Source organism: Pteropus medius, unplaced genomic scaffold (genome assembly GCF_902729225.1).
Source record: "Pteropus medius unplaced genomic scaffold, Ma_sr-lr_union100, whole genome shotgun sequence".
Taxonomy (NCBI): domain Eukaryota; kingdom Metazoa; phylum Chordata; class Mammalia; order Chiroptera; family Pteropodidae; genus Pteropus; species Pteropus medius.
The window spans coordinates 10,283,480-10,295,022 of NW_024352785.1; the positions used below are offsets into that span (position 1 = coordinate 10,283,480).

The 11,543-nt window shown below is 37.1% G+C and overlaps 1 protein-coding gene across 1 annotated transcript; it reads left to right on the forward strand.

The window, feature by feature from the left end:
- Positions 1-234: 234 nt before the first annotated feature.
- ARL14EPL (ARF like GTPase 14 effector protein like) lies at positions 235-11,227 on the forward strand. The gene is made up of 4 exons (XM_039848355.1): positions 235-348; positions 6,283-6,387; positions 7,968-8,107; positions 10,675-11,227. The coding sequence occupies exons 2-4, from the start codon at positions 6,292-6,294 to the stop codon at positions 10,895-10,897; spliced, it is 459 nt and encodes a 152-aa protein (XP_039704289.1). The 5' UTR covers positions 235-348; positions 6,283-6,291; the 3' UTR covers positions 10,898-11,227.
- The last annotated feature ends 316 nt before the right edge of the window (positions 11,228-11,543 follow it).

Here is an 11,543-nt window from a genome sequence, read left to right on the forward strand (position 1 = left end):
TAACAGTAGAGACCAATTTTTGAGCTAAAGTTTAAACTGAACACTTTTCTTGCTTCGATGATTTGCTAGTGTCCTTAGGGATAAAAGTAGAAAAAATACTTATTCTATGTTACGCAAGACATAGTCAGCTCAAATATATTCAACTGTATGGAGCTGTGGGGTATCCTAAAGATAAGCATAAGTGATTAAAGTGTGAGTCATTTTGCCTGTATTTCCCTCAATGACCTGTGCCTCAGAGTGAGCGGGAAGATGGAGATCTGGACCTGGTGCTGCTTCTAGGGTGACCTAGTTCCTGAAGCCTCCACAGAGTGAGCAACTTGTGAGGGTGTGTGATTGCGAGGTTTAAAGGTAACCATAATTTAATCACGATGACTCCTACTTCATCTGATGCTCAACCTAAGAAATGATAATTGACTTCAGTGCTGGAGAAATGGTTGGCCGTATAGGGCTATTGCCATGCAGCATTTTCCAAAGGCATTTTCAAGGATAACTTTGTCTATGTGACTTTCTTCTTCTGTGCTGACTTCTGATTCCATTCCTGAGGTCAGACACAGCTCAGGTGCATGAATGGGAGTCTCTTCCCAGCACAGCCTTTGAGATGTGCGCTGTGACGGAAGAGCTGGAGGAGGCAAACTCGAGATTATCTGAAGCACATTCTCCTCTACTTCTCCAAGCTTCCTTTTGAAAAGACTCTGTGTGGCTGGCATTTATTATGTCTCATCCCTCCACAGTATCCTGTGAACAGATAGTAATCATCATTAAAACAAATTTGGAAGCACTGTAACATCCTGAAAAGAGCTTAGTTTGGGAGGCTAGACAAATCTGGGTTTCATATTCATGCAGCCTACTAGTAACTATGGAGTCTAAGTGATCTTTCTGGGCCTCAGTCTACTCATCTGTAAAATAGAGATAATAATATCTAGTTCAGAGTATTGTTTTGGAATCAAATGAAGTAATATATGTAGAATGCTTAGCAAAGTGCTTGACACATAGTTGATGCCTAATAATTACCACTATTGACCTAATATTCATGAGATTTATTGAGCATTGACTGTATACTAGTTCTAGGCTTGCTGAGGGGTAAAGAAAGGAGTAAGACTGCTTCTGGAGGTATAGACCTAATAGAAATAGGAACTTGAGTGTGAAAATTGAACTAATTACAGAAGGAAGATGAGTGTTACAGCCAGTATGAACCCTGGTGCTACTTAAGATTCCTGTTCATGATGAATCAAGGAGCTTGTGCCAGCATGACATTGATGAACTTCCTCCTCCAGAGGAAGAAAAATATCAGCTAACCTACCCAGTGTACTTAGTGAAGTAGTTGATTTCCATTCTGACCCAAGCCTGATACTAAACAGTCGCCCCCATTCTTGGGCCACACTTTGAGGATCCATGCTCTTAGAGTATGTTAGGTCTGCCACTGGGGGAGCCTCTTCTCTTTGTGTTAAGCCATATTTTAGATCTTTCATAGGCGATCTGGCATAATGTTAAGACAAAATACAGAGTTTGTTAAATCGATGTCATACACTTTTTGTTTCTTTAAATGCAATAATAACCCAGGATATACCACACTGCTTCCAGCCCTGTGCTTGAAGATAAGTATCTTCTGTGGCCAGAAGCTGTAGTCTCAGCACCATGATTAGTGGGGGTGGTGGTGGTGGGTTCTCCCTGCCTCTTTGCAGGTGTTCTTAATCTTATTTTTTTGTGTCATGGACCCCTTTGGCCAACTGTTATATCTCTGGACCATTTCTTAGAATGATGTTTTTAATCATATAAAATCTGTAAGGTTACAAAGGAAACCAATTATATTGAAATGTATTTATCAAAATGTTAAAAACAATTTGTGATAGTAATATCTGTGTTTCATCTTTAACATATAATGAAATTTAGCATCAGGTCTAAGAACTACCATCATTTTGAAGAAGTGATGAGCATAAATAACATTTTGACATATCTACAACTCTGATGGGCTACTAAAACATTTATGCTTTCCTAGGCAACAAAGTCATCAGTACTCCTAACACTATTGTGGTTTGTTGGTTGCATTATAAAGAAGGAAATGCCAGAATCTCAGTTAGAGGTCAGTGAAAATAAATATGCATTCTTTACCCATCCAGGTTCAGGGCCCCCTTCATTCATTCTTTGTTTAAGAACCCCTGCCTTGGGAATACCAAGCAGAGAAAAAGGGGAGTTCTGACCTTTTTATGACTTTTCCTGGGACAGATATTTTGGGCTTGTAATAAAATTCAATTACAATTTAAGTCCCTGATGAGATTCTATTATAATTTCCTTTTGCTTTATTTGGCCTACAAAGGAGTATGCTTTTCCTCTAATCTATTTGTGGAGACCTACATGTCACAAAAAAACTTAAACAAAGGCATCTTAGGCAGAGGATTTGCATGAAATATTCATTTCTCTCAATGCAGTTAAGTAGATGCCTTTTCAGGAAAAGTTCTTGCTTGCAAAGATGATCATAAGGTCATATCTATTCCCAGGAGGGGGAAAATTTGTTACACAAAGAAGCTAGAGGGTTTAGGTCACCTTTGGGGGAATTTTCTTGAGAAACTTCCCAATAGCCCAAGAGAGAAAAGGATCTTGGAGGACTAGAGTGGTCAGAGAGGCTTCTTGGGCAGAGAAATAGACCACAGTTCAAAGAGGAAGGCTTGGGTTGGGTGAGAGATGGGAGGTATGTTAATGAGAATAGGGAAATCAGGTAGCTTTGTCCCTAGCGAAGGTATACATGGAGGTGAGCCTAGACAGGTAGTTTGGAGACAGTTATGCTGGACCTTCGCTGATATGCTAGGGATGTGGGACATTATTGGCAGAGGAAATCAGTGAAGTCTTTCAAAAGGAGGGAGATAAAGAAATTTCTGATAATAAGAATATCAACATGACCACATGTTTTGGCTGAATTGAGTGTGGGAAGAAAATATGGACAATAAGTTTAGGATCTCATGGTAAGACTGGATGGAGAAAATTATACCTGCTTTCTCTGTCCTAACATCTCTCATAATTGCCTAAGGGAAAGCTTATTAATTATATAGATTACTAAAATTTTTCTCTGCAAATTATAACCCCAGTAGGTCTGGGATTCAACAGGGAATTTATCATTTTTATTTTATTTTATTTTTCAATTACATTTGACGTTCAAGATTATATTAGTTTCAGGTGGACAGCATACTATGCTATTAGACATTTGTGTACTTTAAGAAGTGATCCCCCCAATAAATCCAGTACCCACCTGACACCATACAGTCACTACAATATCATTGACTATATTTCCAATGCTGTACTTCACATCCCCATGACAATTCTGTAACTACCAACTGAACTTCTTTTCCCTTCACCTTTTCACCCAGCCCCCCTACCCCACTTCTCATCTAGAAAACCTGTAGTTTGTTCTCTGTATCTATGAGTCTGTTTCTGTTTTGTGTATTCATTTATATTGTTCTTTAGATTCTGCATATAAGTGAAAATCATATGGTACTTGTCTTTCTCTGTCTGACTTACTTCACTTAGCATAATACCCTCTAGGTCCATTTATGTCCTCACAAATGGTAAGATTTCATTGTTTTTAGGGCCAAGTAATATTCTATTGCTTTCTTTATTTAGTTGTTCTGTTGATGGGCACTTATTTGCCCATCAACTCTTCTTTATTTAGTTGTTCTGTTGATGGGCGCTTATTTGCTTCCATATTTTGTCTATTGTAAATAATGCTGCAATTCCTATGCTAGGAATGCATATATCTTTTCAAATTAGTATTTTTGATTTCTTCAGATAAATACTCAGAACTGGAATTGCTGTGTCATAAGGTAGTTCTATTTTTAATTTTTTGAGGAATCTCAATACTGTTTTCCATAGTGGCTGCTCCAGTTTGCAGCCCCACCAACAATGCATGAGAGTTCTCTTTTCTCCACATCTTTACCAACACTTGTTTTTTGATTTATTGATGATAGCCATTCTGACTATCTCATTATGGTTTTAATTTACAAATGTCCATCTTTTCATATGTCTGTTGGCCATGTGTATGTCCTTTTTGGAGAAATATCTACTTAGGTTCCCTGCCCATTTTATAATTGAATTATTTGGTTTTTTCAGGGGGTATTGTGTGTGTTTTTTAAAATTCTGGATATTAACCCCTTATTGGATGTATCATTGGTGAATATCTTCTCCCAATTGGGAGGTTGTTTTTCATTTTGTTGATGATTTGCTTTGCTGTACAAAAACTTTTTAGTTTGATGTAGTTCCATTTGTTTGTTTGTTCGTTTGTTTATTTATTTATTTTCCCTTGCCCAAGGAGATGTATCAACAAAAATATCACTAAAAGCAATGTCAGAGAGTTTACTGCCTATGTTTTCTAGGAATTTTATGGTTTCAGGTCTTACATTTAAGTCTTTAATTCATTTTGAGTTTATTCTTTTATATGGTATACGAAGGTGGTCTAGTTTTATTTATTTTATTTTATTTTATTTGCATGTATCTGTCCAGTTTTCCCGATACCGTTTATTGGTAGGGAATTTATCATTTTAAAACAACTCCATGTGATTTTATCTTCATACAAGTTGGAAAATTCTCCGTAGGAATATTCGTCTGATCAGATGAGATAGTGCACGTGAGGGTGTCAAAGCAGAAATTGCATTGGACAAGGTTAAACAGGCAGTGAAGACTTTATTTAAGGCTATTGTAATAGGGGAGAGAAAGTAGAACTCAGTCTGAACTCAACTCCACAACAAAAAGCCAGAGGAAAATACTAGAGTACTTTAGGGGAGTACTGTAGTACTCTAGTCAATGGAATGACTTGAGCACACTGAGTTATTCTTGAGTTCACAAATGTTTTTCTCTGTGATTTGACCGCCTGTGTTTGCTAATTGGTGGACAACAATTAGCAAGTTAGGCTTCTACTTTCTCACAGAGACTGACAAATAGGTCACTATCTTTCTGGATGATTACATTTCAAAGGGACGGCTCCTGGGTTGTAAAATTGGGAGGGGCTGGGAGAAGATTTACATCTCAATGGAGCAGAGAAAGAATTTACAATCGCAAGTTTTCTGAAGTAAACACCCTAAGAAAAGGGAGGTCTACAGTCTGGAAGAAGCCTGTCTAAAGTTTGTTAGGCTGACAGGAAGGTTAAGGCTATTTTCGTCAAGGGTAAGGTACTATTACTACTACTATTACTATCTTCAAGGTGGATTCTACCTGATAGAGAATGAAAAAGAAGAGTCAATATTAGGAGGGAAAAATCAACCTGATTTCCTAATCTAATGTTGGGAATTAGAAAGGGTGAACAGTCAATATTGAGTGACCTTACACATAGGGAATATAAAGATACATTGATAGAAATGGAATTCTCAGTTGACAGGCAGAGTGGTGGTACCAAATGACCCAGGCCAACTTGGTAAAGCATAACTCTCAGTTTCCTTTGGTTAGAAACAGGACCCTATAGCTAGTACTGGGAGTAGAAGAGAGGGAAACAGCAGGACTGTGGAAGCCTCCTCTGGGTCCTGGTCTGTAAAGCAGCCCTGGATGGTGCATTTGTGATTAGAATCTTGTGTTAGCTTCACCTAAGGCACACACAGACCATGTCATCTTGTATATATACTGAAGTATTTCAAAGTAAATTACAAGCATTTTAACAGCTGAGTTTTATGGAAAACTGATGACTTCCGTTAGTATGAGTTATATTAGAAACTTTTTATAAAACTCGAGTGAGGAGGTCAGGGCTTTTAGAGACAGCCTACCATCTCTGAAGAGGTGACAACTGAAACCATGGGAATGGATAGGATTTTCACAAGGTTACTAGAGATGTGTGATATGAACGTGTCTTACCTTTTTTTTAAGGGAGTGAGTGTAAAGAGGGAAAATAGATGTCTAAGAAGTCACAGTCTTCTCAAGCAGGAGAGGATGGCCCAGTGTTGCTTGCTCCAGTGAGGTCTATGATGCTAAGAACTGTAAAAGGTACAAATGATTTGCTCATGGAACTCCAGCAGAGAAGAGTAAAGTGGACTGGGGGAGTCAGATACAAGATTTGAGAGTGAGTGATAAGACAGAGAAAGACAAATACCATATGATTTCATGTATATGTGGAATCTAAAACTCAAAATAAATGAACAATCAAAACAGGAAGAAAAAAAAGTGAGTGGTAAAAAAGAAACCAGAAGTGAAGATGGAAGTCTGGCTTTGAAAGAAAGTTAAGATGTAGGGAGAGAGCAGGAAAATCACAGGATTAAGCTACTGGGGATATATAAAGTTAATGTTTTACTTTTTTTTTTTCTAATTTTTTAGTGATCAGAAATGAGTGAACAGTCAGAAAAAAACAATTCTACTCAAGAGGGACCCACCGGTAAAAGTTCTCCTGAGAAAAATGGTCAAATCGGACAAAAGCAACTGGTATGGCATCTGGCTATTATGATTCCATGGTATTTGGGGAGTTCCCAACTTGGGCGCGAAGGTGGGCTCAGTCACGTCTCCTCAGGAAGGGTCTCTGCCCCTACTCCCTATGCTGATGGTGTTTTCCCTCCTCTTAACTCTGTTCACAGCTGAGCTGGTCTCACTTCACATATCTCCTCTGTGCCTCTCAGTTGCCTGATTGTTAGCCAATGTACTGTGCATTACAATCCTGCCCTTGGAGTAGACTGTTTTACCGAATATGGTCAAGTGTTTTTATTTAACAAACCCTTGGTTTTTGTCTTAATGTGTGCTAGCCAGGTTCTGAAACTTTGTATCATTTCACCTAATCCTTATCACTAGATACTATTGTTAACCCTATTTCACAGAAGGAGAAAGTGAGAATTAGAGAAGTCGGAATTTGCTCAAGGTACCCCAATAACAAGAGGCAGAGCCCAGATTTGAATATAGGTTGGCTTACCCTGCTCTCTATGTTCTTAAACTCTTGCTAGGCTACTGAGAATAGTAATAGAATGAACTAAGTTGTATTTATTTCACAGCTACACCTAAATGCAGAATTGCTTCTTAAGGTTAAGTTTATAAAACAAACCCATATACATACACCAAAATGAAATTTTAAAGATTTGTATTATTTATATTTATATTACTTTGGACAGACTAGACATCTACTAAACCAAGTAAACTGTAGAAAAGCCTGAGATTCTGTTACTAATTTACTACTTTGAAATTCATACATTGAAAGTTTCCTTTTTTGTTTTCAGGTATAGTATTTCATGTCTATATTAACCTATGTGTTTTTGGGCTACTCAGATTATTTTCTTCTAAAATCCTTCAAAAGAGCATTTTCTTCCCTCATGACATATGTTTTACATGTTCAAAATAAGTTATCAGGATTGTTTAAAGCATCTTTGTTACTTGTCTTCTTAATTAGGCCCCATTTAATTTAGAATTATAAATATCCCCAGAGACTTGGAAGTTTTCCACTAACACTCTAGAAAGCCATTCTAGCAAGATTTTCTTCTTCATATGTGGCTTTGACTTACAGTGGAAACTTCAGATGGCTGTGTTGTGCATCGGAGCCCTGATGGAGCCACATCCCAGGGCAGTGAGTAGCTCTGAAACCCATCCCAGAGCACTGAAGGGAAGGACTGTGTGTGCTTGGGCTCTTGCTGTGGTTTGACACTTTTTATCGGCAGGTCTTTTTCAGCTAACAACTGTGGAAAGGCCTTTGCTCCCTTGTCTTTCTCCGTCATAAAATGCTAATTCTGACTTTCATTCCCATCATATTGGAGAAGCCAACTGATGTTTTTTAGATATAAAAAGAATTCTATTTCCACTGGAAATACATTTTTATTATGTAAGTTTTATACGATGGATTTCTTTATTTAGAAAGAATGACCTAACATCTTTTGAAAATCAGACAAAACTAATTATTTCTCTAGGTAAAACATTTGTACTTTCATGCCATTATGGTAAAAAATACAGAAAATTTATTTTGACATAATGTAAAACAAATAAAACTATCTAGTTCTCACTACTAATACACATTATTTCTTTCATAGCAACAGATAGAGCGGCAGTTAAGATGCTTAGCATTTCAAAACCCTGGACCACAAGTAGCAGACTTTAATCCTGAAACAAGGCAGCAGAAAAAGAAAGCACGGATGTCAAAGATGAATGAGTATTTTTCTGTAAAATACAAGTAAGATCATGATATATGATATTTGACCTGTGGGATTATAAAATATATGAAATTCTCCTTAACAAAACAAATAAAGGTTGCCCCTTGTTTATGAATTTAAAATGTTTTCTAAAATACAGTATCACCCCATGTGTCTGGAAGTTAGCAACTTCAAGAAATAAACTGTGATCCCAAACTAGGAATAAATTTTTTAAAGGCTGCAGAAGTCCTTGTGTTAGAGTAATAGCTTCAGGAGGAAAGATGACTAAAAGTAACAAAGACGTATCGTTCAAAGGAGAAATAATCCATGGGAATGGATTCAGGTATCAATGGATACAGAATTATAAGAACAGTGATTGCTAGTACATCAGAAGTGTAAACTAAGCAACTCATTAAAGGAAAAGATTGATAAATTTGACTACATTTAAATGAAGATGTATGCCCATTAAAAGATACCCTTAAAAAAATGAGACAAATCACAAGGTAGGAAAAGTTATTTATCATCTAAAAGTTGAGTATCTAAAATATAGAGCAAATTCTGCAAGTTAATAAGAAGATAAATTTCCTATTGAAAATGAACCAAACAATGAACAGGCATTTCAGAAAAAAAAAAGGCTAATAAACACTCATAGTACCAAACCCCACCAGTACAGTGTGGGAAAGTGCCCCACCCCCAGGTAAGCAAAGAGCTTAGTCTGAAATATAAATGTTGATGAAGCTATGGGACATGAATTGAATGTAAAATGGTACAGTCACTATTTAAAAACGGCGTGGCATTACCTATGCACCTTATGACCTAACGTCTTCACTCCTGGGTATATATCCTGGAAAAGCCATTTCACACATACAACAGGACACATGTACAAGAAGATTCATAGCAATACTGCAATAGCAAAGAAAATAAAGTAGTAATAATCCAAATGCCCATCCATAATTGAAAAGATAAGTAACTTGTATATTCATACAGTGGAATGCATATAGAAGTAAAAATATTTGTATACAGTCACACACATCAGGGATGAATCTCAAATCATGCAGTAGAATAAGAAAGCAAATACAGAAGGGAAGATGCAGTATGCTTGGTGGTACATACATATGTGGCATAACTAAAAGTAAAACAAGGAGATGATTTTTATAATTTCAAGGTGTGGTTCCTCTTGGAAGGCCGGGGACAGGGATATGATACATGGGGCGTGAAGAGGGCTTCGAAGGCATAATACTTTATTAAGCTGGGCAGGGGGCACATTTTTCTTTTTTATCTGTGCATGTATGTTCTCTATGCTTTTATATGTATGATAGTTCAGAATTTTACAAAAAAATAGCATTGGATGGACAGGAAACTATAAAATCTGTGTCTTAATTAAGACAAGGGAGTATTTGGTTGAGGTGAAGGGAGAAGGATGGAATCTGATCTGTCTTCCTTTTGACTTCAAGACTGCCCACTCCCATTATTCCCATAATCAATTTTAAAATCAGCTGACACCTGAATTTGCTGGTGGGTTTGGAAGGGGGCGGGGAAGCTTTCATTGCACAGATGAAATGCTTCAAATATAAATCCTCATTGGAAGTATTCCTACCGAAGTGTGATAATCAGGCAGCAAGTACATATAATGACCTTCAACCTTCCCTGCTTTATTAGGAGAGAGAAGAGGATGGAACAGCATTACTTATCTGAACAGGAAGAGAAGAGTTGTTATGCCTGCTCGGGGACCAAGGGTGGAAGTTCATAACCACACTAGCTTAGGGACAGGCTTTTTTTTTTTTTTCCTTATTTCAACTGGTAATAATGGATACAGGCTGTACAGAAGTGTTTTTGTCATTCTGAGGCTTTAAAGCGAGCTCGGTTTTGAAGGATTTATTTCAAAATGGTTTGGATTTGAGATGATAGTGGAATTCTTGTGAAAGCCTTTTGCCTCCTGGACACGTTGCAGAGGCTAACAGAGGAAGTGTGGGAACCTGAAACAAGGTGTAGACTCTGGTGCTCTCCTGTGGTGCAGAACTTATTGCCTCCACTCAGAGCTAAAGGCAGATTCTACCATCTTGGTCACCTGTGTTCTCCGTTCACACTGGGTGTAAAATAATCAGAAAGGAACAGAAGCAATGGCACTGGAGACTGTTAGCAAAGGCGTTGTTTTATTTATTTTCTTTTTTAATGATGATGGTGTAGTAACTAAGTTTTAATGCTTGACTCACCACTAAAAATGTAAATGTCTTCACTATAGTGCTTTTCTCTTAAGAAAGAAAAAAGAGGGTAATTTACTAGGGAAAATTCCTTCAGGAATGGTTATATTTTAAATGAAAATTGGAACATTTATAGGAGGAAGATTTAGACAGCTATTCCTCATACTTTGCTTAGGTGGAATATTACCTTCCCCAGCATGCTGAAAAAGTGAAGTGTTGTCACTCTTGGTGACAAGCCTGGCTACATTAGAAATTGGTCATGTATTCGCTGAATTGCCCAGGACATCACTGCCATATGATATTCTGAAGTGTTGCTGGGTAATCTCTAGGGTGCTGGATCATATTTATGAAGTTTGCTACATAATAATTTATTCTCATCGTTAAGGAAAACATCTTTTTCTTTGCAGAGTTATGAGGAAGTATGACAAAAGTGGCAGGCTAATCTTTAATGATGCTGATCTGTGTGATTGCCTGGAGAAGAACTGCCTAGGCTGCTTCTACCCTTGCCCCAAGTGTAACTCCAATAAGTGTGGGCCTGAGTGCCGCTGCAACCGAAGGTGGGTTTATGATGCCATTGTCACCGAATCCGGAGAGGTCATCAGCACGCTGCCATTTAATATTCCCGACTAGGAGCTGATTTGTTTCTTCTTCTTCACATTTACGTCAGTCTCTTTCTCTTGGTGAATTCTATGGCTTGGGGAAAAATGTTTGAGAAATATACTTGAGTTATGTTCTCCAGTGCTGGAGAACAATATAGAATGAGCAGTCATTCTGTAAGTTTCTGTGTCTTCTCAAATTCCTTCACTTGTAACTGAGGAGTGTGACAGTGCGTGGTTCTCAGTATCTCTCACCAATACTCCCATCTCTACCTTACCCTCAAATTTAAAATGTCTTTCCTTTTTGCTTGTATCTGAGAAAATGTAATTTTAAGATTTTCAGAATTTTATAACTGAGAGATTATTTTTTACATGGAACACATAATCATAAATTTATAATATCTAGTTACCCTTAGAATCTTATGCATCATTAGTTCTAAATCAGAATTGCTATTTGTATTAAAAAAGAGACCCAAACCTTGTGATTTTGTATTGTATATTCATAGTTTCATTTTTTATTGTTAAAGTTTTAATAACATTAAAGTTAAATTTGGTAATAAATGGTAGTGTGTTTTTATTAAAATTTTTTATTTTACTTGTAAAATTGAGAAATTAGGACTTGACTATCCTAAAAGCCAGTGGTTTATATTGTTTTCATTTCAGGATCAATATTTCAGAAT

What these genes read in the sequence shown, in the direction of transcription:
- ARL14EPL (XM_039848355.1), top strand. Translation starts at nt 6,292, where the DNA reads ATGAGTGAACAGTCAGAAAAAAACAATTCTACTCAAGAGGGACCCACC. An exon ending in AAATCGGACAAAAGCAACTG is followed by an intron (nt 6,388 to 7,967) that starts GTATGGCATCTG and finishes TTTCTTTCATAG; the next exon opens with CAACAGATAGAGCGGCAGTT. An exon ending in TATTTTTCTGTAAAATACAA is followed by an intron (nt 8,108 to 10,674) that starts GTAAGATCATGA and finishes TTTTCTTTGCAG; the next exon opens with AGTTATGAGGAAGTATGACA.